The sequence below is a fragment of the Alosa pseudoharengus genome, unplaced genomic scaffold (genome assembly GCF_046254945.1).
Source record: "Alosa pseudoharengus isolate Yale_2024_CS ecotype anadromous, Long Island Sound unplaced genomic scaffold, YU_APseudo_1.1 YU_APseudo_1.1_scf_23, whole genome shotgun sequence".
In the NCBI taxonomy this organism is placed as follows: Eukaryota; Metazoa; Chordata; class Actinopteri; order Clupeiformes; family Clupeidae; genus Alosa; species Alosa pseudoharengus.
In genome coordinates this window covers 21,709,139-21,735,715 of record NW_027468685.1, presented here as the reverse complement: position 1 = coordinate 21,735,715, position 26,577 = coordinate 21,709,139, and the positions used below count along the sequence as shown (strand labels likewise).

Here is a 26,577-nt window from a genome sequence, read left to right as displayed (position 1 = left end):
CCTCCTGCTCCTCCTCCGTTAGTCTGATTATCGGAGGGCCAGCATGTGCTATACATGCAGGAGACATCCCAGGCTTTGTGCTCCAGCTCCCTCTCCTACTGCTGGATGGCATGGAATTGATTTGCATTGGATTATGGCTCCTGGTGGAGGGCCACAGGGATGGGAGCCGTGCCTCGTTAATCAAAGGGAGCCGGCGACGGGGAGGCAGTGTCCAGAGTGCTGATGAGCTGGGAGAATGGCCGCCTTTGTGGGCATTTGCTTAAAACCCCTGATCTGCTTCTTAGATGGTTGACAAATACACAATACCTGACCTACAAACCTAAATGGAATGGTGGAAGACAGCTGACCATGGCTGTGTTTTCAGTTACTGCATTATTTTTTTCCCAAGATTGCGTACTCTTCTGTATGAAGTGTTCTGCAGTCTGCATGTGGGTCTGTGCTCTCACCTGGCAGTGTGTATTTCAGTGTTTAGTCTGTCGGGAGCCGTAGATCTGCTCCTCTAACAAGAATGTTCCACTCCTGCATCTCCCCCAACATTCAACAGTAATGTATGCCTCTCCCTCCCTCATTCTCTCTGTCTCTCTCTCTCTCTCTCTCTCTCTCTCTCTCTCTCTGTCTCTGTCTCTCTCTCTCTCCTATCGCAAATTCAGTTCAGCAAATTAATAGCCTTGTATGGTCAAAACACAGGAGAGATGGCTCTAAACAGGCTTTAGAACATAACATACGATTATACTAATAGTTGTTTTTGTTTTTATTTGTTGTTGTTTTTTCTTCTCCTCCTTGTCTTTGTTTCTCTTTGTCTCTTTTCCTTCCTTCCTCTCTCTCTCTCTTTCCTATACCCCACCCCACTACACCCCTACCCCCCCTCAGCAGTGCTCTTTGGCCAGAGGCTTCCTTAAAGCAGCACCCCCCCCATCCTCCATCCTCTCCGTCTCCACCACTTAACTCCCACAACCAACTGCAAGAAGCGCCCCCCCACCCCCACCCCAGCCTCCCAACCTCCATCCTTTATCATTCCAAACCAGCCCCTTCCTCCTACTGACAGCATTAGCCCTTGCCTTTCATGGCTCCGGTTAGGGCTGTCGCTTTGTCACCAGACTGACTCCCTTCGTCCCTCTGCCCCTGTTAGGTCGTCCGTGAGTGGAATGCCGCCATGTAAAGAGTGGTGGGTGTTGTGTTAAAGGGTGTTGTGTGTGTGTGTGTATGTGTGTGTGTGTGTGTGTGTGTGTGTGTGTGTGTGTGTGTGTGTGTGTGTGTGTGGGGTTGGGGGGGGGGGGTGAAAAAACGAGAGGAGCCGTTTTGTCTTTCCATAGTTCCACAGGAGTTGTTTACCACGCGGCCATCAATTATTCAATTAGATAAACCTCAGTAGATTCTATTAGATAATTAAGTCATGGTTGAGGGATAAATCCTAGGCGTTGCGCTGCGCTTCTGAGTGCATGTCCTCGGGGCACACACTAACGGCCTCTCCAGCCACGTCAGCTCTCTGTGTCTCAGTGATTGTGATGCTGGCCATGGGTTCATTTTTTTATGAATAAACAGCAAACACGTTCCAAGTGTGTCTGTGCGTCTAGTCTCTTTGTGTCGGTTTCAGTCTGAACCTTGTCTGCATTTTTATCTCATCTGCACCTTCAGAGTAGACGTTACAACAGAACTTCTGTAAACTTATATACACTAATGACTAAATGGGAAAGCATGTCGTAATGACCTTTGGATTCTCAGAAATCCTTTTGCCATTTTTTATTGGGACTTGTTTTGAGAGGATTCCTCAGTTGAAATGTTGCCAACCTTGTGTGACACTGATCTTGAATACATCTATAACAAGTGTTAACCATTTTTATGTATTGTACTCAGTACATAGCCATTCTATGGGAGAGTACATTCCTCTTTGTCCTTCACAATGTCCCAACAACTGTTTTGTCTGTCGGGGGGTGAAATATAAGATGGAGGAGCAGCCTCATTTAGTCATCAGACATTTGCTCACACCTAGCCCCTGCATGCTCATGCTTGTGGGCGTAAGTGAGGAAATGGCCCTTGGGATGAGGAGCCCATTTTAGCATATTATTACCCAGCCAACGTGTGTGGTCAGCCATTCTGTGTGTGTGTGTGTGTGTGTGTGTGTGTGTGTGTGTGTGTGTGTGTGTGTGTGTGTGTGTGTGTGTGTCTGGTGGATGCCGGCCCGACGCTGGCCCATGGCAAACACTGAAAACATTAATATGCAGCTAAGATTTACTCTTCATAATGTGTTTGGGTGTGTGTGTGTGTGTGTGTGTGTGTGTGTGTGTGTGTGTGTGTGTGTGCGTGTGCGTGTGTGTGTGCACGCCCATGCTTTCCCCTTGTTCATGTGGGGCACACCTGTTGTACTGTGTACAGATTTCAGTGGCATGAAACTGGTCGATGTAATAATAGAATTATGAGCTGCGTGCCCGTGCGCCACACACACAACAGCTGGTACGAGTCTGACGTCACTGTTTACCGGCCCCCCTGGCATCTGTGTCAGCATGCACTTGAGTCGCAAAACCGTTACCAATCCACAGCTGGGCCTCTATCAACGTGACACATCAAGGTTTTCCAAGACATAAAACAAACATCAGATTAAATCAGAATTTAGATTCACTCGCCGTGACACACTTTTTTGAGTAACATCTGTTGAAGTCTTTCAATCCAGGCCAGGCTACGCATTTACCTTCTCCCAAGTCCCTTTTGTATCCCTTGAGCCTGACTCTGTGGTTTATTGCACAGTCACCCTCTAACATACCCCTCCACAGCTGAGTCTCTCTGACCTTTTCTCCTGTGGGCTGTTTTTGTTTCACGACCCACCCCACCCCACCCCATCACCCACAGCTGACTGTGAGTTTAAACATCTGAATTATTGAGTGGGAGAGCCCAGCAGGTGAGGCGCACACACACATACACGCACACACACACAGACACACACACACACACACACACCCTTTTCATGTGCCTCCACGTCGGTCGCCTCTTTTAATTAATTATGAAGTACCACTCACCCCACACTCGTTAGCACGGATCAAACGGCATAATTCACCATGGCTGCGGTCCGCCATGAAAAATGGAAACAGGCCACTCACTGGGTGCAGTCATCAAGGGTTGGTGGCCATGTTCTCCAGGCTGGCAAAGAAAAAAAAATGACATCCCGCTGAAATCTGAGTATCTTGCTGATTAATGGCAGTGGCCATTTTGCTTCGACCAGCCAGAGCCTGACTGCACGCAACTGGAGGCTAGAATGAATGTTGCATGTAACTGTGCCTGACGTGTCCCAAACCTCATGTCTCTACACAGTCTACCAAGGGACTTTCTCTGTCAGGTGCGGACCACTCGAACCTGACAGATTCAGGCCACAAACCACTAATAAGTTGCGACTGGACCAGAGAGAGTTCAGGTGAGCTCTCTAACATCTGGTGTCCAGCGTCCACTAGAGCAAGCTTGCTTACAGTCGTCAGTGGCATTATATTATTTATGAGGAAAGCTAAACAATGTTGAAGCAAAGTAGCCCCCTAGAGGTATGGCGTTGCTATGGGATTACCAGTGAATAAGCTTGGACATTCATGAATGCAGAGGAGGTCTTAAATTATTAATAATCATGGCAAGCCTCTTAGCCCTTTCATGGCTCTTGAGTCAAGTCGTTACAATAGTGGAGGGCTATCGGGCTGTGCTTAACAAGGCACTGGAACTCCCGGAGGTCGAGCTCGGCTCGCGAAAGACTGTCAGCTTGTCGAGCCCCTTAAATAATTCTCAGCCCTCACTTCCCTCTCAGCTGCAGGTGTGACTTCCAGTGAGTTGTTACGGTTGCGAGTGTTCCGCGGGCGTTGGCAGACAGCGGAACTGGGACAGGGGAACGTGTCGATGTCGCAGCTTTGGGCTCTCAACCACATCCTCCATCCATCCTCCATCACGACATGATCCATTAACCCCAGTGGTGATGCAACCAAGCCCCCGCATCCACGCTCAATTTCTCCGAATGCGTTTGGACAAGTTGGCAGGCCATTTTCCAAGAACAAGCACAGAAGGGGGGGGGGGCGAATGATATACCTGTTTACAGTGCCAGAGCCAGTAACAGCAGGAACACCAGTGTGTCTGGATTCTTCTGAACCACAGAAATATGACCCCGCAGTGCTCTCACAGAACCCTTCACATTACCACACGGCCCAGCCCCGCTGCACGCCATACTGTTGAAAGCCCTACTGTACCTCGCGTGGTCCTTGGCACTGGCTCATACCCGTCTCCGTTTACACGCGGTGCCGCGGCTGGGCTGCGCGGGCAGGGACAGATTAGATGGTGTCAGCTGATCAAAGAGGGGCACAGGGTTGGCAGCTGTAGCGTACACAGTGCGGGTGTTGCACTGTCCGTGCATGTCTGTCTGCGTGTGTGTGTTTGTGTGTGTGTGTGTGTGTGTGTGTGTGTGTGTGCGTGTGTGTGTGTGTGTGTGTGTGTGTGTGTGCTGCACGCAGCTTACCCATAAACACAGGAACTCCCTCTCCAACGCTGTTAGTCATCTGAAGGCCCTGAAGGCCCCCTCATTGGTTTTGGTCCTCAACTTAGACTTGCTAAGGGTGGTGTGGTGTTTCAACATTACACTTGATCTATCCAGAAAACAATTGCATAGGATGTCAATGTTATAACCAACAAAATACTGTTGTGATTGTTCCAAACTATTCCATAGATCACATTTCATAGATTTGTCATGAAGGAGCCCACAAATGACCTTGTTCCATATGGACTACTAATAAAACACTTGAATGGAATGATGAAATATCATCCTGTAAGTGTAGTATATTTGTGATGTTAGTAGAGTAATTGGTGAAGGCTGCATTAAAGTCAGTGGCACAGAGCTACTATTCCCTCTGAGGGCAGCTTGCACTATTTTGAGGCTCAAGGTTTTGATGCAGTATCCAGGTAAAGTCTCTTTGTATTCTTTTACCCCACTGCATCAAACTGCAGTCCACCTGCAGTTACCCCACATGTGTCTTTAAATGACCAAAAACAGAGTAGCCTTGCTGGTCATCTCCCCCCCTCGAGAGAAGCCTATAGTAGATTTCTGGCTTGTGCATACACATAAAATTGGACTCTGGCCAAGTCATTGCTGTCCTTGAGGGTTTGCTCATTCTGATTGGTTGTGCTACTATTTCTATGAACCCCCCTTTTTGAAACACACACACACACACACACACACACACACACACACACACACACACACACACAGTGGGCACTATCCCAATAGCAGCTCTGTGTATTAGATATCAATGATCAGGCAGGCTGTGATTAGGATTCCATGAGCTTTCATTGGTCAGAGGCCCAAATACAGAAAGCCAGGATAGCTGGATGTGACCTACTTCCCCCTCCAGCCCCTCCACCTCAGCTCTCCACCCCCTCCACTCCCCTCCCCATACCCAAGCCCCTGTTGAATTAATGAACAGAGATGAACCGAGATCTGGCAGCAGTGAGGAAGAGGAGATCAAGCAGCAGGAGGAAGAGGAGCATGGCACATTTTTTCCCCCTGAATGACTGTTAATAGATTAATTTTCACGGAGAATATCTGTGCAACGATCCAAAGATAGACAGAGAGGATGGGAATGAGGGAGAAAGAGAAAGCAAGTCACACATTCAGAGGTCGGCATTGTTCATTTGCACCTCTTTGTAAAATCACCCAGAGGAGGTATTATAATTTTAAGCAAATGAGACCTAATTAAACATGCATAGCATTTGGGAGAGTGAGAGAGTTGGCAGTGCATGGCTTCATCCCGATATCAAAGAGAACAAACATTGCAATTAACCGCCTCCGCCAAATGCACGACGCCCGCCGCCTCTTGTGCAGAAAACGATAAGGCTGGAAAGGGGTGGGCCGATTGGCTACAAAAAGAGAGCAGTGCTCGGCAAACCTTGGGTAATTAAGAGAAAAAGAGGGGTGGAGGGGCTGATCTCACTGAGGGAGAACAAAGCTAGTAGCGGGGACTACTATCCATCAAATCCCTAACTCCCTCAGTCACTCACTTACTCGCCCTCCCAACCCACCCACCCACTCTCTCAACGTTTTGTTTCTGCCAGCGGGATTATCTGTGGTGCAAGTGTGTGTGTGTGTGAGACCACTGGCCCTCTAACATGAGGATTACTCATGGGATTACACTCGCTGCTGGACATGGGACTTGGATCCTCGTTGCAGCCCCTGCGTTACTGTCTGAAGTGTCTCGGCGGCGGCGGCGCAGAGAGTGCCGCCTTCACAAGTAATCCCAGCCAGCCCGGGTATCTGTGTCAGAGAAAAAGCCCAGATGAAAGGAAGTAGGTCTCGCCTGGCATGGGAACGAGGGCAGGGGAGGGGAAGAGACAGAGCCGGGGCCAGACGAATAGACTGCAGATCTAATGGAGCGATCTGGAGCGATGAGAGAAAAATTCGGCTGCCGCGCCTAGCCGAGCCGACAGCCCTGTCCTGCCTTGCCCTGTCCTGTCCCTCAGCCTCTCTCTCGTCCTCCCCAACCCCCTCTTGCCCCTCCACCTCCACGCCCCACTGACGGGAGGGACATCACTGGGGCATCGCTGCCGCCATGGGTGTGTGTTTTAAGTGGGGGGCCTCTTGCCTTCCGCCCTCCCCCTGGGTGAGGGAATTGATTTTCAGGGGTGAACTGGCATTGGAACTGGAGTGGAATAATAGGAATGAGGCTGCTGCTGCTGCTGCTGCTGCTGATGTCTCCTCTAATACAGCATGTATGTGTGTGAGGCTTTTTAGCAATGAGGGGCCCTGCTCCGAGACAGGAGTGTATACATTCACGGTCTAGGGCCACTGAGATGGCCCACAGCATTTAACTGCCTGTAACAAATTCACTGCTGGTGTTGGTGCTCCTTGTCGTATCACAAAGAGCCCTACAGCTTTGCTGTTTGTGCACTCCCCTCCTAACGTGTACTGGGTCATTGAAAGTCAAGCCCAGGAGTGCCTGGTCTTTACACATGGCTTTGAATACAAGTACGGAAATGCAAATAGCTAATACAGGTAACCGGAGAAAGCATGTGACCCATAGACCAGTCCTGTTCAAAGGAACTGCCTATCATTGTTTGTCTTGCAAACATAGGCATGATCCTGACAATAGATCTATTGACGTTTGTCATTACGAACACCGGATGACCTACTCTATGCTCGGAAAAGGCCACCCAGTTTCTGTTAGAATTTAGTCAGTGATGTCTTATCCAACATACCAGACTGTCAGACTGCTTCAATATAACCTAGGGAAAGGAATGGCTTCATTAGTAGTCACTCAAACAGCTCAGTCAAACCATCAAGAGGTCGTCAACTGGTTGTCAGCTACAGGACCTGTTTCACCAAACAAAGACACAACCGTTTCCTCTGCAATTTCATTCCGACCACTGTCATCGAGAAGCCTAGCGCTTACAGGCGTACGAGGGGTCTCTTACGACTCCGTCTCACACCTGGCCTGGAGTGGTCAGCATGTCTGAGGCTGTTCCGTCTCCCTGAGCTCTGGAGACCTCCAAACCCCCAGCTGTCTGGTAGGGGCAGACCACCCTAGCAGGTGCTGTCCGAGTTGGACGAGAGACTGGGTGAACGCGGCCGGATCTTCAGAGGCCTGCGCAGTCTCCAGGACGCCACCTGTCTGCAGTGCGAAGACGAGTTCGACAAGCCAACGTCCTTGGAATGGGGCTTGGCAGAGTGGGGGAGGGGAAGGAGGAGGAGGTAGAGGGCATGGGGGGGGAGGGTTTAGTGCAGGGTTTCTCGCCACGCATTATTTATAGAACTTGTAAAGAATTTAAAGAACTCCAGCAGTCTTCGGCCCCCTCACAATGAGGAATGTGCCATTTTTGAAAGACCCCCCACCCCACCGTACTCCACCCAGCCCAACCCCCAATTTCATTGCCACATTGACTCCAGTGGAAATGTGTGTGGGAGGGGGTAGGGGGGTTGGCTGGGCTTGATGATGGGAGTGGGGAGAGGCTTGGAATGGGAATGGCGGTGTCTTGGAATGGGCGACCTTGGCAGGCGCAGAGATGGATGTAACCTCATTCCTCCGGGCTGTCCGAGCCATCACGTCAACCTGCCCACTCGTCAGAGTACAGTGGCGCACCAATGGCCAGGCCCCCTTTTCCAATGTACATGCGCGCGTGTGTGTCCTGTTACTCGAGTGAAGGGGAGTGAAGATCCTGTTGACCTCGCCGGTCATCGTGACCCATATCACTGCAGCGGCACTGATTGCCGTGTTTGGTCTCCATCAGAGCGATCCCAGGGGGCCACCACTTCACGTTCCCCAACACTGATGGCTTTTGCGAGTGGGTCATCCGGTGTTGTGTGAGAGAATCAGGCTCTGCCGTCTCAAAGAGGGCCTATGCCTTTGATGGCGATGGTCTCTGTTGGCTCTGAATCTTTTATTAGGCCATAGAAGTAGGTCAGACCAGTTAAAACCAGTTCACTTTGCAATACGCGTCCCATGCCATATTAAAACAGTATATCTATGTCAGGTCATGGAATCTGAACGTCTATATGATATTGTAGGGTGTTTTAGTTGTTTCACAAGCCCTTAAAGATTAATATTCTCTCTTCCGGTGCCTTTACTTGTTTCCTCAGAACAGATAGGATGTCTAATTAAGGCCTTGTGGAGAACAGAGATGCAGTGTTTCTCAAAGGTTAGAAATAGATTTCAAAACATGTACTTGTGTTAGATGCGTTTGCATGGTTTTCAGAACATGGCTTTGTAAGTATATACCGTACTTGAGATTTATAATTATAGTTGTGCCCACGTGACCATTAAGGGTATCATTAGTTTGGCAAGATGATATTGTAACTTTTTATAATGATATATAATATATAAATTATTATTGAAATTGGTAGTCATCAGCTTTAGAAATGAGATGAGCTGCTGTAAATGCTTTGGACATGCTACTTCTCATCTATTGTGTGGCCCTGGACAGGTTAATACATGTTAGTATATAACTGGGAGATCGAACAGATCTGAGATAGCTGTCTGCTAAGTCTGAGATAAGTCTGTCTGTTAAGGCCAGTGCTAGCTGCCATAGTTTTGCAGTGAGCATTCAGGTCGCAGCTGGCTGGGCGTCCTTGTCTGCTCTGAGTCCTTGTGTGGCCCTTTGACTTGGGGCCCCACGGCGCTCCACCGGAGCCTGACAGCAGCGTGACACGCAAGCCTTCTCCGACAGCCGAGCAGAGCAGAGAAGAGAAGAGAAGAGCTGTGCAGGGTAAAGGGGTGTGTGGGGTTAGAGGCGAGAGACGTACCGAGAGCAATAGAGAGTGAAGGCATATCTCTCTATTTCTATCTCTATCTCACTTTCTCTCTCTCTCTATCTCTCTTTCTCTGTCTATCTGTCTTTCTTTCTTTAAATCTCTCTCTCTCTGTCTCTCTCTCTCTCTCTCTCTGTCTCTCTCTTTCTCTCTATCTCTGTTCTCTCTCTGTCTCTCTCTCTCTGTCTCTTTATCTCTCTCTCTCTTGCTCTTTCTCTCTATCTCTCTCTGGCGGCTGAAGCTCATGACAGGGGGCACAGGGGCTCTGCTGAGGACAGCGCTCACATCAGCACTCAAACTGACATCCGAGAAGTTATGAGCACAAAGAGGCAAAAAATACTGTTCTCTCCACAACCCGAAATGAGCAAATGGACCAGTGTAACTCAGTGGCCAAACTGTATGCAGCTTTTTGCTTATTCAAATATGTTGGAAGTAGATAAGCTAAATGCATTAGGAGTATTATTTCCGTTCTTTAGTATAGATTTTCATCCAGGTTGTACTGACTCTCCAAACATTGACCAATAGCTATGCTCTCAAGGACACAGGATTTTACAAGACTAATGATCATGACTATGAATCAATAACATTGACTGAATTGGCATACAGAAAAATCGTACAACAAAGTGTACAACACTGTCAGAATGCTTAGGTATCAAGCAAAAACAATCCAGCAATCAGCCAAATAGAGCCTCCATCAGCAGACAGTAATTTGGCCTGATGGGGTAGGCACACCTCTGTCTGTGTTTGTCACTGTGGCAGCCACAAGCTAGGAGGGTTTTGTGTGTGTACGTCTGCCACATGGTTGTGTGCAATGGGTATGAGACAGTAGGTTTGTTCAAATGTGTGTTTTCCTGAATGCCTTTAGTGTCAGTGTGTGTGCGTGTTTATTTGTCCGAGAGAGTGTATGTGTAGTTGAGTGGCATTAGCCTGTATATGGGTGTGTGTGTGTGTCTGTGTGTGTGTGTGTGTCTGTGTGTGTGTGCGTGTGTGTGTGTGTGTGTGTGTGTCTGTCACGCTGAGGGCCACACATACTGTCGCTGTCTCGCTGCATCCCAGGGAGTCCTCGGCGTTCCTGGGAGCGCATTCCTAGCACCGTGTCACATGGCACAAGTGTCACACACGCACCGAGGGACAACTCCTCTCCCTGAGGTATCGGATGGCTAATTCTAGACCGTGATTGGCCGGGGCAGGTGCTCAGGGTGAACCAAACAAAACAAGAAATAATTTAAAAATCCCAGTCATGACAAAATCTCCAATCCCTTCAAATTAAATACCAACAGTCACACAAAGGTCTATACATTTATCACCACATTTCAAATTTGCTCCTCGGAGACTTACGGCACTTGTTCTTTTCTGCAAACAGCTTCTGCAAACACAGCTCCCATGTCTGGGAGTTGTTCATTAGGATCAGTGTGGATTTCCACAGGCACCCAGCAGTGTCGCCACAGCAGATTTGAATGTGGCTGATTTACTGCGGCCTGCCAGTCCCATGTAATCACTTTAAGTAATGACTGGATGGCTGAATGGATCGTGTCTGTTGGGGAGAGAGAGAGGGAGAGAGAGAGATGGAGAGAGAGCGACAGAGTGAGAGAGAAAGAGATGGAGAGAGAGAGAGACAGAGATGGAGAGAGAGCGACAGAGTGAGAGAGAAAGAGATGGAGAGAGAGAGAGACAGAGATGGAGAGAGTGACAGTGAGAGAGAAAGAGATGGAGAGAGAGACAGAGATGGAGAGAGAGCGACAGAGTGAGAGAGAAAGAGATGGAGAGAGAGAGACAGAGATGGAGAGAGAGCGACAGAGTGAGAGAGAAAGAGATGGAGAGAGAGCGACAGAGTGAGAGAGAAAGAGATAGAGAGAGAGAGAGATGGAGAGAGAGCGACAGAGTGAGAGAGAAAGAGATGGAGAGAGAGACAGAGATGGAGAGAGAGTGACAGAGTGAGAGAGAAAGAGATGGAGAGAGAGCGACAGAGCGAGAGAAAAAGAGATGGAGAGAGAGCGACAGAGTGAGAGATGTAGAAAGGGAGCAAGAGAGAGACAGAAAAGAGAGAGAGAGAGATGGACAAATGAGAGGAGCCGGACAGTTGGGCTTTGATTAAATAGATGCACAGTCTGGCTTGATTGCCATTAAAACTGCCTGCGTCCCGCAGATCAATACCTGTGCCCCGGCCCACCCCACTCCAGCCCAGCCTACCTCCCCGCCCTCGCTGCCTTTGTGCTGGAGGGGTGTTGGCATTGGCGGGGGTTGGAGGAGCCGCAAAGTCACCATGGCACGACTGAACGCGGCGTATCAGGTTTTTCTGCCGACTCAGGGCAATCGGCACGCCCATCTGTGCAAGCCCTGCCCATGCCAGCTCCCCAGACAGGAGACAGAGAGAGCGAGAGAGAGAGACAGAGAAACAGACAAAGAGAGGCAGACAGACAGATGGAGAGACAGAGAGAGATAGGCAGACAGACGAGAGAGATCCCTGGATGGAAGTCGACTTCCACAAACACAGACAGAAACATATAATAAACATGCACGTATGTATCTGAGTATGAGCAGACGTGTACACATGCTACGCTGACCTTGACATGCTATCTGCATGGAATAAGAGTGTGTAGAATAGGATAGCAGAAACCCAACACGCAGACAGACTGTCTGTCTCTAGTCAGAAGAGGCACTTACTCCTGGGTCAAAGCAAAACAAGAGTGCAGTGATAACACTGAAGTAGCACGATTGTATGTGTGTGTGTGTGTGTGTGTGTGTGTGAGAGAGAGAGACTGAGTTAGGGAGGCTATGTGTGTGTGTGTGCCAATTCATACATGGTAGGGAGATGTGTAGAAAGAAAAGAGAGGGAGAGAGAGAGGTTGTGTGAAAGACAAGTGCGGGGAGCATGAGGGTGTGAGAGTATGTGCGAGTATGTCTGTGGTGTGAGGAGAGAGAGAGAGAGAGAGATAGAGAGAGAGAGAGGAGGTGTTGCTGCAATGCAGTGCTCGCCACAGGCCCCCCATGTCACAGCTATTAATAAGGAGTGCTATTCCATACATCAGCTACTCAGGAGGGATCCTTGGCAACCAGAACCCAGTGGCAGCCATATTTATAGATTTCGGGGTCAGAAGATTTGAGGCGCGCAGGGGCTGGGGCTTCAAAAAAAAAGAGGAGGGAGAGAGTGAGAGAGAGAGAGAGAGGGATGAGATGGAGGGAGGGAGAGGGCTAAGAGACAAACAGTAGTATCAGACACATCAAGGAATTCATGCTCCTGGTACTTTCACTCAAGTCTTCCATAGCCTCTAATTGAAACCATAGACAAACCAAACACAGCTGGAGGAGAGGTGGGTCCCAGTGGGGCCTGAACACAGAGCTGTGGTGGGTTTTTGGAAGAGTGGAGAGATGAGCTTTTTCCCTCTGTGTGTGATTTTTTATTTTGTCTGCTAGCAAGAGCTACTGAATTATGGATCGCATGTCAGAAGAGAAACTCAAACACGTGTGATTCATAGACACGAAGAAAGAGATTGAAAGAGAGAGAAGCAGACAGAGGCTGAGAGCGGCTGTGTGTGTTTGTGTGTGTGTGTGTGTGTGTGTGTGTGTGTGTGTGTGTGTGTGTGTGTGTGTGTCAAAAAAGGAAAAAAACACGGCACAGCACGAACACATTTGTATTGACTGACTGTCTCCATGGCAACCAGCAAGCATCATCAGGGAGAAAGATTCTGTGTACCTGCTGCTCTCCGCGCTCCAGCAGGAAACTCATCATATCTGACAAGACACGGAGAAGCCAGCTGCAGAAAGCCAAACACCTCGCTCACTCACACCTTTCCCTTGACAGCGGCTGTATATCCACATGCAGGAGCCATGTTTAAGACCAGACCTGGGCAGGGCAAGTAGAGAAGGAGGGGGTGTGGGTGGGGGTTCAGCCTCATATGCCTGAGACAGAGAGGCTGTCTCAGACAGAGAGACCCCCACCCATCCTCCCTCCTCCAGCGCCCCCGCAACCCCACCCCGAATTGTATTCATCCATAAATTAGAATTAATGAAGGGATAATGGAGGTCCATTATACACGCACCGCATGGAGGGGAACTCCAGCAGGCTAGAATCCGATGTTTACACCAGCACCTGAGGAATGCTCACCTCACAGACGTTTTTTCTTTTCTTTTCTTTCTGCCTTTTTGGTTTATCTCACATCATAGAAGGTATGCAGACCGTCTCCTTAACCCTTAAAGGTGTAGGTTTTTGAACATTCTAAGTTCCGCAACAATTGAAGGTTCTAAAATTCTATGTTGAATTCAATGAACCCAGATATTCTTTAGAACGTTCATTTCTCAACATTCCCATCACACCGGTGTGACGGTACTCCTTTAAGGGTTAAAGATGCCATATCAAAATAGTTCTTCTCTCTGTGCCTCAACAGTAAAACCAATCTGGCAAAAAATGAATCTAAAACATGAGATACACTGAGATATAGCCTTGGGTGAGCGAGGTCATAGCCCTTGTCTTGATTGCTCAGCTGTTGATAACTGCCGCCAGGCTTGTCTTGTGCTTGTGGGCGAGGGAGCCGAAATGGACACCCAGGCCTCCAGAGCAATGACTTCAGCCGGCGGGATCTCGAAGTATGGCCTGAATGTTGGGGAGTGTTCCAAGGCGGATCATCGGCATAGTAGCCCCCCTCGCCTCGCCGGCGGGTTTGTAAACTTGATGGCACCCCGCTAATGGGCCTGCCATAGAAAGCCCCCGGCCCACTCAAGGACGCGTAGGAGTGCCAGAGAGCAACAGAAAAGAGAGAGAGTCAAAGAGAGGGAAGGGAGAGAGAGAGAGAGAAAGACAGACAGTATAAGAGAAGCAGCGAGTTGTAAACAGAAAGTGTGCTCATCCGCCTAGGCCACAGTTGCGCGTATGAGCGGCATTCCCGTGGATTAAGGGCTAGGTTTCACTGCAACTCAACACCCTCGGCTGCCAGATTAAAAATGTATGACTTCTGCATTCACCTTCACCAACCCTGATCAGCCAACCGCCTCAGCTTCGGCCTCGGCCTCTACCTCGACCTCGGCCTCGCAACAACAAACACCACAGAGCCCAGACTAGCCCCATTGTCCCATTGTTTTGCCTTGGGTCCTGTCATTTCTGAAAAGGCCATGATTGAGATGGGTCCTTTCGGAAAGCGAAGGCGGCGAGTGAAGGAGCCAAAAGAAACATGACTAAATTATACAGGCCGGCAAAGAAAGAAATAAAGGAGCCAGGTCATGTGACAACACTGGAGCCCCCTGATTGGTCAAAATCAATTCTTCATTGATATGGGCCTTTGTTACTATCGCTGTCTAGGAAGCGAGGTCATGTTAACAGTTCAGTGGGCTTGCCGTCTTTGTTCTGGAGCTCAGCCATATTGGGAGGTCACTGCAGTCACAGTGTCACACTATTGTCTTCCCATATGATACGAGGCATAAGATATAGATCTCCCCTGCAGGTTAAGAAATGGTCACCCCCATTTGTTTGTTTTTTTGTCTTTTCTTGTACCACCATCACTCATCATCCTCATCATTTGGCCAAGCTGTGGAGACTCAACAGTGATAAATTCCTTTAGTGTGCGTGTGCGTGTGTGTGTGTGTGTGTGTGTGTGTGTGTGTGTGTGTGTGTGTGTGTGTGTGTGTGTGTGTGTGTGTGTGTTTTCTCAAGGATGGGTTTTGGCTGCCAAAGGAGTGCAGAGGCTGGGGAACAATACCTCCAGAGGGGGTTACAGTCCCAGTCAGAGAGAATGTAGCCATCTGTGGTCGAGGGGGCCTTCCTCTCCTCTCCTCCTCTCCTCTCCTCCTCTCCTCGCTGCTGTTGCTGCTGCTTGGCTCTGGGAACCACTCTGTTTGGGGTGTTGGGGAGAGGTGGAGGGGTGACTTGTACAGTCCCAAGGGAAAGTTGGGGTTTTTGTTTAACAAGGGATGGCTATTTTTTGAGGAATATGTTTTTTGTGCAACAAACATGTTCTGGCTCTTCACACTTCACACACACACACCCCCCTCACCACCTCCTCTACTTTCGCATCCTCTGTTTTTGCCTCTGCCCTCTCCCCTCTATCCTTCACTCACTCTCTCTCTCTCCCTCCCTCGCTCCCTCTCTCTGTCCTGCCTGTCTGGAGCGATGAGGTCATGGGCTTTGTTTGGTTTGCTCTAAAGAGCTCATGGTCACACTTAAGTGAAGGCTCTTTGGTGGAGGGGAAGTGAAAGGGAGTGGGGAGGGGGGTATGTGTGTGTGTGTGTGTGTGTGTGTGTGTGTGTGTGTGTGTGTGAGTGCCCCCCCCCCCCCCACACACACACTTCTATTCTCCCCATGACTGGATGCCAAATGGGATGGTTGTGTTAAAAGTGGTAGCATGATGCGAAACCACTGTCTCAAATGGACTGTGTGTCCATCGAGCCTGATCTTTCACCTCTGTCTTACCTTACTGTTGCTGTAAAGCCTCTTATACAGCTGACATTACTATGACCCATGATTTCACTTAAGTACGACAGCAGATCTAGAATCTGGAAATATAACTGGTCTAATTGGGTAGTTATCACAAAGATTAGTGACACGCCTAAATCACAGCTTATTTGTTGTGTAAAGGTCCGCAATCCCATAGGTTTTTTGTGGTCTGGCATGTTTAATCTTGTAACGGATCGCCCGTGCTTGTGTTTGAAGGAGCATCTGTGCTCTCGTTTCAGGAGGCACCAGGGACATCGGATCAGCCCTCACCAGGATGTGTATGAGGCACAGAAGCATCGAGGCCAAGCTGAGGCAGTTCTCCATGTAAGCCTCCCGTTTTCGTCTTCCTCCCTCAGAGAGATGAGATAACTGGGGCTTTTATTAAAGACACACAGACAACCACGGCAGAAAGAGATGTAGCCTCTGTTTATTCTCCCACACACTGCACACTCTACACTTTACACAGTACACACGTGCGCGCGCGCGAGCACACACACACACACACACACACACACACACACACACACACACACACACACACACACACACACACACACACACAAACTCACGCTGTCGTGAGAACAAACAAACACACAACATACTGACCTGGCTTAACCTTAGCTCTGTTCCCTGCATGCCACACATGAAGATGTTAGGGCACGATGCTAACATTGGGTGGAATGCTTTACTTTGGTGCTAAAAAGTCTGATTTTTCCCACGTCATTTTGTGACAAGGATCTTGAGCTACTGTGACTCTTTCACTGGACATGCACAATGTTTCTGTTGTAGTACACAAACCACCACCCAAATGTATATTTATTTATAAGATGGGAGAGAAGCAGAGCTTTGTGTGATAGTTTTTGTTGCTGTAAAGCATCTTGTGCTTTTGGGATGACATGTGTCTGAACCCCCCTCAGGGTGTTCATCGACTGCCTGATCAACCCGCTGCAGGAGCAGATGGAGGAGTGGAAGCGGGTGGCCAACACCCTGGACAAGGACCATGCCAAAGGTGGGCACCGGAGAGAGCTCACATGCTCACTAAAACATGCCGCATTCACCAGTTTTATGGATTTAACATTAAATTTCATTCCAATACAAACTCCATCTTCATTCCAAAGTATAATTGTGTTTACAATAGGCTGGCCTATGTATTCTTCACAGAATATCTGTCTGTAATATATTACTGCATTAGGTATATTGTATGACTTATTGTTGTAATTCATTTTCAGTAATATGCATAATGACTTGTTCAATAAGTAAGAAAGAAATGTATTCAGCAAGAGAGAAGTCTTGTATCAGGAACCCTAAGCTCTCTTTCTCCAGTACATAGCAAGAAAGATTCTGTGTTTAAAATCATCAGCTCTTTGGATGGCAAGAGCAGCAGTGCATTCAAAAAAGTGTGAATTCATTCTGTTTTTTAACACTACCCATAGTCTGCCCCACAAAGCACTGCAGTGGTAAGACCTATTGTGTTTCCCTGTGCAGAGTACAAAAAGGCCCGACAGGAGATCAAGAAGAAATCCTCTGACACGCTCAAACTGCAGAAGAAAGCAAAGAAAGGTAATGGGACTGCTGAGGCCCACTGTCTGTTTTTGTGCACCAAACTCACAGTCTGTACTGGCACACCAAGCAAAGTCTACCTAGTTTAATTTGTTTTGTTTTGTCTTGTTTTTTTGTTTTTTTAAAAAGACCAGCTGTTAGATAAAGATAATTGTTATTTTGTTTATTTACTTTTTCACTTTGTACTGACTTCCTTAAGTTAATATAGTGTGTTCACATTTATCCAAGATTTAAAAGAAATGTTTTGTTTGATCTGTATCAAATATTTGGCAACATCACTTAAACGACTCTAAAGCAGAAACAAAATCATAGTTGATGTAGAGGCTTAAGCTCACCGGGCCATTTCTTGAGTGGGCATCTGTGCATTTAATTTTTTCAGTGCCGAAATAATTCTCTTCCAACAAGTGGATCTTGGTGGCTTCTATTTCACTGTTTCAGAGCTTAGAAGATTCTGTAACAGATAAAACCCACTTAGGAACTGGCCCTGTGTTTCTGAATATGAAACTGACTGAAAATATTTTCCTCTTTGCGCCACCACGCGCCATTTTGCATCCCACCATGCCCCTGTACTATCCAGCTGATGTGTTTGGTAAGTTTGTGTGTCGCGGTTCTCTGTTGACCTGTCGACCCCCACCCCCCACCCACCTTCTGTGTGGTCCTGGAAGAAGTCCTTAAGTGCAGATCTAGGAGAAGCCCTCAATTTTTCAATTTGATTAGAAAAAAGATTCTTCCCCAACCATTCGGCTGATTCTGGATCTGTACTTATGTGTAACTTCTGCCAACACCAGTCCAGTTTTTGGTCACATTCCTCACAGTGGGCACATGGCCCAGTGGCCCCGAGAGTTACAGTCGCACTGCTACCATTCCCTTGACTTTTCCCTTGTGTGTGGCATGACTGCCTGTCACAACCCAGGCATGGGCCTATGAGCAAAATATCAATTAAGTGAAATTGCACAATTCAGGTGTGTGTGCCCTTTTGTCATACTCAACAGCAAATACTCCTTGCTTGATCACTTTCCTCAGAATTTGTTTATTACACAGGATCTGGTTTCTGCTAAACCGCAATGGGATTTGCATTCCTTTAAATCTCGCCAAGTCTCCACACACACTCTTCCTTAAATTACCTAAAACACACACGTACACAGTAAGAACACTCCTCTTATTGTAAATCCATGCTTAATTCTACTGAACTCATATGATAATCAAATAGGAATGATAGCCCAAAACAATACCCAGCAAAGCTGCATGAGTAGTAAATGTAGTAGAATTTATAGTTTTACAATATTCACAGTATATGTCTGTTATACTTCATGTAATTGCATGGTAATCGTAGGGTTCACTGTAAAGATGACATCAAAATGTGTGTGTCTTGAGACAATATGAAGTGTCGTATAGTATACGTCAATGTGGTCTGAGTGAAAAAGAATGAAGACTTTCCCCAGAATTGTTTTGGTAAACTTTTGTAGACACTGAGAGTTATATCATTATGAATGGATTATTGTGGCTCCAGACTCTGCAGATCGCATAAATCTGCTGTCTTGTATTTTACATTCCAACCTGAGGCCGACCTTAGAAACGGAGAGTTCTTTGGACTGACCCTTGAGGAACCCCGTCTGTGGTCAGCAGCATCGCACAGTAGCAGGAAGGGCCTGTTATTTTGTGCAAAGGGAAAATCCCAGCACAGCTCTGCATGCAGTTAGTGAGGAATGGAGAGCTTCGTTGAGAATGTACTCCCCTGATAGACGTTAAAGCCATGTGGGAAACGTACTGGTGTGTGTATGTGTGAGTGTCTGTGCGCGTACAGTTGCACTTCATGTGATGGCGGAATTCCTCTTTCCCTGGAAAATAAGATAGCCTTGCCTCCACCGCATAACTGCTGCTGGCTCGGCTGTGAAACTGAAAACTTTAATTGTATGTTTACATCTTGAGGGGCCTTTCACTTTTTGGGTTCAGGACCAAGCAGTCTTGTTTTCTCTTTTCTTTTTTGTTCTCTGTTTTTGTTTGTTTTTTTCTCTCTCTCTTTTTCAAAACTCTCCAGCTTGTGGTTCCCAGTCACTTGATAGGTTCTTATCATGTTCCCACATTCTGCATTCAAATGGGCTCCACGCATACAGTACATGCTGCCACCTCAACCTGTCCCTCTCAGCTCACCTACCACGACAGCCTGTACAGAGATATAATGAGGGAGCACACCGGGGGCATGGCCACTCAGTATCCACTTTCTGTGCAGCCATTGCATAAGTGTGTGTGAATAGATACAATGCCGCCCTGTGACACAGTGTGTTTCCTGCCTCGGGGACCCTCTCTTCCCTCAGAGTGTCTGATCTTGCCCGACGCTGCACGGCAAGGGTGTGACCCTGCTCGAAGCCACCAACCGGTTCCACAGCTTGACTCGAATTTGCTCTTGAACTTTGGGAAAGGACATCTGCTCAGACAGAGCAGCAGCTGACTTGTGCGCAGTGAAACTACTTGCACTGAGGCGATGCTGAAAGGGGTCATATAAATCATAATAGTGTAGCAGAGATCAGTACCAAATTCCTTTATGCCTACAGACCGTTGCCTTAGGTGTGTGAGGAACACCATCAGGTGTAAAGGACGGAAGCCATTTGACTAACGCAAATATTGGGCTTAGTAGATGAGTCATTCCTTGCGTGCATATCTGTTATAGGAAAGTCTGAGTCAACGGTTGTCATTCATAGGCAGGGCCACTGGTTCTAGACCAATACCTCTGTTTGTGCAGGTCCCTTGCAGGTACAATGTCATGCATCTTGGAGTCTTATCAAGATATTGAACCCCATTCACCTGAAAAAGTATGCCCTTTGTCCGCATGTGTGTGATCCATAGTAGAGCACATAAATAAGAAATAAGTCACAACATATGCTATAGTTTTAAGCCACATGATGTGCTGTCTTGACACAAAATGTATGTCTGAGAGAATGTAAAGCACTGTGCCATAACTGAAAAGCTGCATCTGAAACAAACTATTACTAAGGCATAAAACATAGGCTAGTTTTATGGGATACAAAATTGCATCAAGGCTGGGTCGTAACCATGACAACACCGGCTGTTTTTTTGTTTTTTTTTAACCCAGGCCGCGGGGACATCCAGCCGCAGCTAGACAGCGCCATGCAGGACGTGAGCGACAAGTACCTGCTGCTGGAGGAGACGGAGAAGCAGGCAGTCAGGAAGGCGCTGATCGAGGAGCGCGGGCGCTTCTGCACCTTCGTCACCATGTTGCGCCCCGTCGTGGTGAGTCCCCCTTCATCCACTTCCTGGTTGTCTCTCATCTTTTTTCTATTTCGATGTTCCCTCTCTTTGACACTCAATTTCCTCTCCTCTTCAACTCCTTATTCTAAATGCTAAATTGGGGAGTTCTTCATGTCCTCTTTCTTGGATTGGTTGTCTCTTCCTCTTTCTCTCTGTAACTTTCCATCTCCCACTTTCACTTCACATCTCCTCCTTATTCAATACCTTTTTTAATCTAACTTTTCTGCCATGCTCTCCTCATCTCTTTCTCTCTTTTCCTTCTCTGTATATAACACTACACATCTTCTTCTCCCATTTCTGACCACATCAGCCCACAGTCAAATTAAAAAAAAAAAAATGGAATATAGTTAAGGTGGATAGAGAGATGTTTATTTTCCTTCAACGGCACCTTGTGTCCCAATCTTCAAATTCTGCTGGAAGCCAGACTTCTGCTGGAAGTATCATTGAGTAAAGGGACTGTTATAGTTTATGTGAATGCTGCCTATTCTCTGATAAACAGCCATCTTCCCCCCCTGGCTTGGAGTGGTGTCCTCGGCTGTTTTTAGAGCCATGTGACATTCTTTTTGGATGCCTGAGTTCTCATGTTACTTAATGCTTTGAACTCTGCATATGTTCTGTCAGCTAGAACACAATCAATGAACGACTAATGCAAAGTGAAAACACACAAGATGACAGATATATGTGAACCCCCTGAGTGAAAGGTACGATTTAAGTGTGTGTGTGTGTGTGTGTGTGTGTGTTGTTTGACCCTCAGGAAGAGGAGATGTCCATGCTGGGAGAGATCACCCACCTGCAGGCCATTTCTGATGACCTCAAGACACTGACCATGGACCCACACAAACTCCCCCCCTCCAGCGAGCAGGTCTGTTCCCCATGCATTTGTCCATCTACCTATCTGGACATTGCTATTAGGCAATAATTTAGGCACTACAGAAACACCACTCACCCACAACTTCCCAATTAATGTTACCCAAACAAATGAATATGCCTTTCGTAGCCTATGTTGCTTGCTGTGTTTCCAAATCCAGTTGACTAACGAGGCGTCTCTGGTTCTACAGGTAATTATAGACCTGAAGGGCTCAGACTACAGCTGGTCTTACCAGACTCCCCCGTCCTCTCCCAGCACCACAGTGTCCAGGAAGTCCAGCATGTGCAGGTACAGTGCCAGGGCAGTGCTCAGCAGCACGAAGGGTTAAACTGGGCGGGTTCAGAGGTGGATCTGCATCACTGCCTCTGTAGTTCAGATCCAGAGATATCATGATTTATTATTACACTATCTGTTCAGGTACATAATGGAAATAAGCAATGCTTGTATCTCTTAATATGATTTCATCACAATTTATTACAAATTTTATCTTTGCCAACCAGCATCCAGCATCTCTATGCCGAAGAGTGATTATAATCCTAAAGGGCCCCCTTATGGTCAAAATGAGTCATTGCAATACTGTTGCACAGTTATTTTGCATTCTACAATGTGATGTCTTATACTGTTTTGCATACTACAATGTGATGTCTTATACTGTTTTATACAAAACTGCATGTCAAATTTTGATTGCTTACATTTTTCAATGTTATTTTGTTGCTTATTTTCTATCATTTCCCCGATCTCATCTCTCTAACTTCTATCCCTCTATCATCTCCTCCTGTCTGTGTGTTCTGTCTCAGCAGCAGTCTAAACAGTGTGAACAGCAGTGACTCACGCTCCAGCGGCTCACACTCCCACTCGCCCACCTCCCACTACCGTTACCGTGGCTCCGCCCCGCCCCAGCAGGGCCCCGCCCGCCTGCCCAGCGTCTCCTCGCACGACTCCGGCTTCATCTCCCAGGACGCCTACCAGTCCAAGTCCCCGTCCCCCATGCCCCCCGAGACCAGCCCACAGGTAGGATCCTCTGCCTGTCAATCAAAACCCAACAGAGAGTGATCTAACATTTGGTTCAGCCATAGCCTAAAGCTATAGGAGAAAGGTCAGAGGTCATTTTAAGCTTTGTGAAAATCTGACCCAGGAAGAATCAATTGGTCAATTTCATTACCAATTCCATTCATTAAGTGCCTTTTCAAAGCAACATTGGCCAGTGGTCAGTGCAACATTGACCAATATTGACAACTTATGACTGAATAAGTGATGTAAGTGATGAAATGGCAAGCTCCAAGTTGAATTCCACATCCAGTCCCAAGCACAGTGCCCCTTTACATGGCTCAAAACAAATGGAATTAATAATTCTTCACAGGAATGTTTTATTAGCCAAGCACAGCTGCAGGTTCCATATAAACATTCAGTTCTGAACACAGTTATATGAATATTTCACACTCACACTCACACTCACTCTCTCTCTCTCTCTCTCTCACTCACTCACACACACACACACACACACACACTCGCAGCTCTCCATTCACATCAGCCTTTGTCAGAACACTTAGTTGTTGCTAGGTAACACTGCTCGTTAGACGGCACAGCCGTGTTGGAGCCTCGGCAGTCGGCAGGCTGGGCAGGGAGTGCTGGATGAGTCACCGACCCACACCGACCCGAGCCCCTCAAACACAGAGACAGTCCAGGACAGCATCCATGTCCGCCTGTCCCCCACACACACACAGGCCTCACACACACAGCAGGTCACTTCACCACTGACGCAGGGACCTGGCGAAGCATCTTAACACATCACAGAGATATCCTAGTCTTATGATTTCTTATAGTAGGATACTTGCTGTAGTGTAATGTAATGCATAATAAGTGAAGCATATTCTAATGCTTCATGCTAGTTTGTTGCAATTATTGTAGAATTAATTTAATGACTGGATTCTACTGTCATTGGTTTGTTGTTACTACATGGGTGACAAAGCCATATGGCCACCAAAATAATACATTAGGTTTGTGTGACGGTATATTGTTTGTTGTTACTACAAACTACAAAGGAAAACAAAGCGCTACTGTTTATGGTTGGCCTCTGTGCTGCCATAAATACACTGGGGCATGATAGACATCTTAATGATTCCCGAAGCAGAACTATAATCAGTGCACACAAACCACATCTAATAAAAGTAGACTCAGTATCAGTGTGTTTTTTAGATTGTGTGTGTGTTGTTGGTTTCACTCCACACTCCGCCACAGGGCACAGTCTCAAAGGGGTCCGATGTGCTTTCTGCGCATGGCTTTCTCAGTGTTCCGTTTCTCTCTCTCTCTGTGTCTCACTATCTCTGTCTCTCACTCTCTCTCTCCCCGCTTTATTCTGGCCACGTTTTATTGCATATGCAGCTGAAGGTTTGTGCTGAAGTGCTGCTTTCTGCTCTGCACATGACTGACCCCACTGGGTTGCATTCTGTTTCCACGGGCCCATACCAGCCTCAGCCTCTCGGTCTCTCTGCTTCCAGTTCACTGTGCCATACGCTCTCACGCTGCTCTCACGCTATAGCTGTTTTAGTGTATTTGTTTGTTCCTATTCAATTTTGAGTGCTACTTTTTTCTTTAACATATCTTTAACATACTTCTTCTGTCTTTGTGTGTGTGTGTGTGTGTGTGTGTGTGTATGTGTGTATATATATGTGTGTGTGTGTGTGTGTGTGTGTGTGTGTGTGTGTGTGTGTGTGTGTGTTTTGTCCTGTCACCTTCCTTTCTCCTCCATCCTCTTCTGTTGATTTCTCTTGATTTCTGCCAATCCTGGTACATTGTGTGATGCTGCTGCTGTGACCTTCTGTCTTCATGTCACTTCCCATGTGTGCTGTGTCAATGTGCTGCCTCTCTGGCCTCTCTGTGTGTTTGTGTTGTCCCTTTCTTGCTCCATGTGTGTGTGTGTGTGTGTGTGTGTGTGTTTTTTCTGCAAATCCAATCCTGTGTGTTTTCGCGCTGCATGGCTGTGCTGTAGCCCTCTTCTGAGTCCAGCTCGTCGGATGCCTCTGAGTCTGGTCAGCCCAGCAGCGAGGGCAGCCCACGGGCCCCTCAGGGGCCCACTCAGCCCAGCCCCAACACTGATGGGGAGAAGGTGAACAAACTGGCCTCTTTTACACACACACACACACACACACACACACACACACACACACACACACACACACACACACACACACACACACACACACAAACTTCTGTGCACTTCCAGTGGATCCATTTTTAGGTTCACAATGTTATTTTAGTCCTTTATATTTGTTCATTTTTTTTCTGATACGATCAAACATGGTCAACCGTTATTATACGATTTTCAACATTGTATTCATTTTGCGTTATGTATTTATGTATAATTTGCCTACATGCATCACTTCATTGTAAAATTTTAAGTTTTGTCAGTTTTATTTTTGTTTCACATGTACTTTAAGTTTGATCCTGAGTTGTTCATCTTTCCCCATTGTGTCTGTTTTTGTATGTTATTTTTGTCCCATCCCACTCATTCAGTTATCTAATGGCTACGACCATCACAGACCCCCCGACTCGCCCTGCCTGCGTGAGGAGTGCTCCCTGGAGCAGTACCTACCCCTCCCCCTCCCACCACCCTGCCCCTCCTCCCCCACCCTCTCCCCCACCACCATCATCACCACCACCACCCCAACCTCCCCCTCCCCGGGGTGGCCCTGGTCTCGCCCCAGCTCTTCCATGATGAGCGACTACCCCCCCTACTGCCCCCTGGTCCCGGGCATGATGCCCTTCTCCTCCAGAGTGCCCAGCTGGAAGGTTTGTTCGTCCTCCATCTCGCCTCTCATCTCCTTTTTTTCTCCCTCCTCCTCCTCTTCCTCGTCTATATTTCTGTGTTCTTTCTCAACAAAGTCTGCCCTCTCTGTCCTCAAAGTAACAGCAGTTAAAAAAATGTCACTTTCCGTTCCCAATACAGGGAAATCTGTGCAGTCATTCAGCTATTTTAGACTCGTCTCCTAGGCTACTAATAGCATTCATTAGCTGCCATTAGCCCCAGCTGTTTAGTTCCAGTTACTCTGGTTTGTGGGAGACACATGAAACCTTTTGTCTGTTTCCGGCAAGTCTGGCTTCAGTGAGCTCTAGCGAAAAAAAAAATATTCTATATGAGTTTTCTTGGATATCAACTGAACTTTACTCGACTCTTCCAACAGTTTTCTAACCACATTTTAATGGCATGAATAATAATGGCTAGCCCCTGGAATTTGTTCTATTTGCTGTTTTTTCCATTTTCTGTGCCATTCATATGTTCTCAAGGAAATGGGTATCAGGATTTGCTTCTCAAAAACAAACTAACCACCGTGTAATAATGGGGAACACACACACACACACTCCCCACACACCTATTAAGGAAAACCTCTCTAAAGCAGTTTGTCTGTGTAGGACTGGGCTAAGCCTGGGCCCTATGACCAACCCATGGTGAACACGCTGAGGCGGAACAAGGAGAAGCGTGAGCCCACCGAACCCACGAGCCCCCTGGCAGGAGAGGCCAGCACTGCTGGGGAGGACCCACAGAGACCCAGGACCATCCACCCAACCAGTCCTCCTAAGGTAGACTATCCCGCCTTGATGCACAGCAGTTACAGCTTTTGTGGTAAATTCTCAATTCGGTCCGTTTCTTTAAGGACGTTTCATTGTTTTGTCAGTCTGAGTTAGCAAAAGGGTTGGCAGGTCATGGAAAAGACATCCAAAGGCTGGATCACGTTGAATTTGAATTTCAAATGGTTCTTAATTTTTTTGTACTCAAATGTGAATGCTTATAATATGTTGAGTATAAACACATTTGTGTGCAGACCTATCTGAACCAGATTACCTGTTTTTTTCTCATCTGTGTAGCACAGTATTGATTCTAGTGCAGGGCCGAGTGTAAGTGGGTGGGCTGCGCCCTCTAGTGTTTAACTGTATGTTTTCATGTGCTTGCGTGTGTGTGTGTGTGTGTGTGTGTGTGTGTGTGTGTGTGCTGCAGCAGGAGGATGCAGAGGCCCATGAGGAGCTGGCCATGGCCCTGAGCAGAGGCCTGCAGCTGGACATCCAGCACTCCAGCCGAGACTCCCTCCAGTGCTCCAGTGGCTACAGCACACAGACCAACACACCCTGCTGCTCTGAAGACACCATCCCCTCACAAGGTACTGTACATGCACCTTTTAATCCATCTGCTGCATATATCATTAAGCCTAG

General features: G+C 47.4%; 1 protein-coding gene across 3 annotated transcripts in view; it reads left to right on the top strand.

Moving 5' to 3' along the window:
- The window catches only part of LOC143140896 (protein MTSS 1-like), a 38,945-nt gene that overhangs the window by 11,075 nt on the left and 1,293 nt on the right, over nt 1-26,577 (top strand). Inside the window, exons 4-14 of one of the 3 annotated variants that reach the window (XM_076302040.1) lie at nt 15,917-16,001; nt 16,595-16,686; nt 17,163-17,237; nt 20,329-20,486; nt 21,259-21,366; nt 21,563-21,660; nt 22,173-22,383; nt 24,362-24,478; nt 24,886-25,161; nt 25,783-25,950; nt 26,369-26,525. In XM_076302040.1, coding sequence (XP_076158155.1) covers nt 15,917-16,001; nt 16,595-16,686; nt 17,163-17,237; nt 20,329-20,486; nt 21,259-21,366; nt 21,563-21,660; nt 22,173-22,383; nt 24,362-24,478; nt 24,886-25,161; nt 25,783-25,950; nt 26,369-26,525 — 1,545 coding nt within the window. Of the gene's footprint in view, nt 1-15,916; nt 16,002-16,594; nt 16,687-17,162; nt 17,238-20,328; nt 20,487-21,258; nt 21,367-21,562; nt 21,661-22,172; nt 22,384-24,361; nt 24,479-24,885; nt 25,162-25,782; nt 25,951-26,365; nt 26,526-26,577 lie in introns of all 3 variants that reach the window. The other 2 variants (XM_076302039.1, XM_076302041.1) reach the window with 2 other exon arrangements.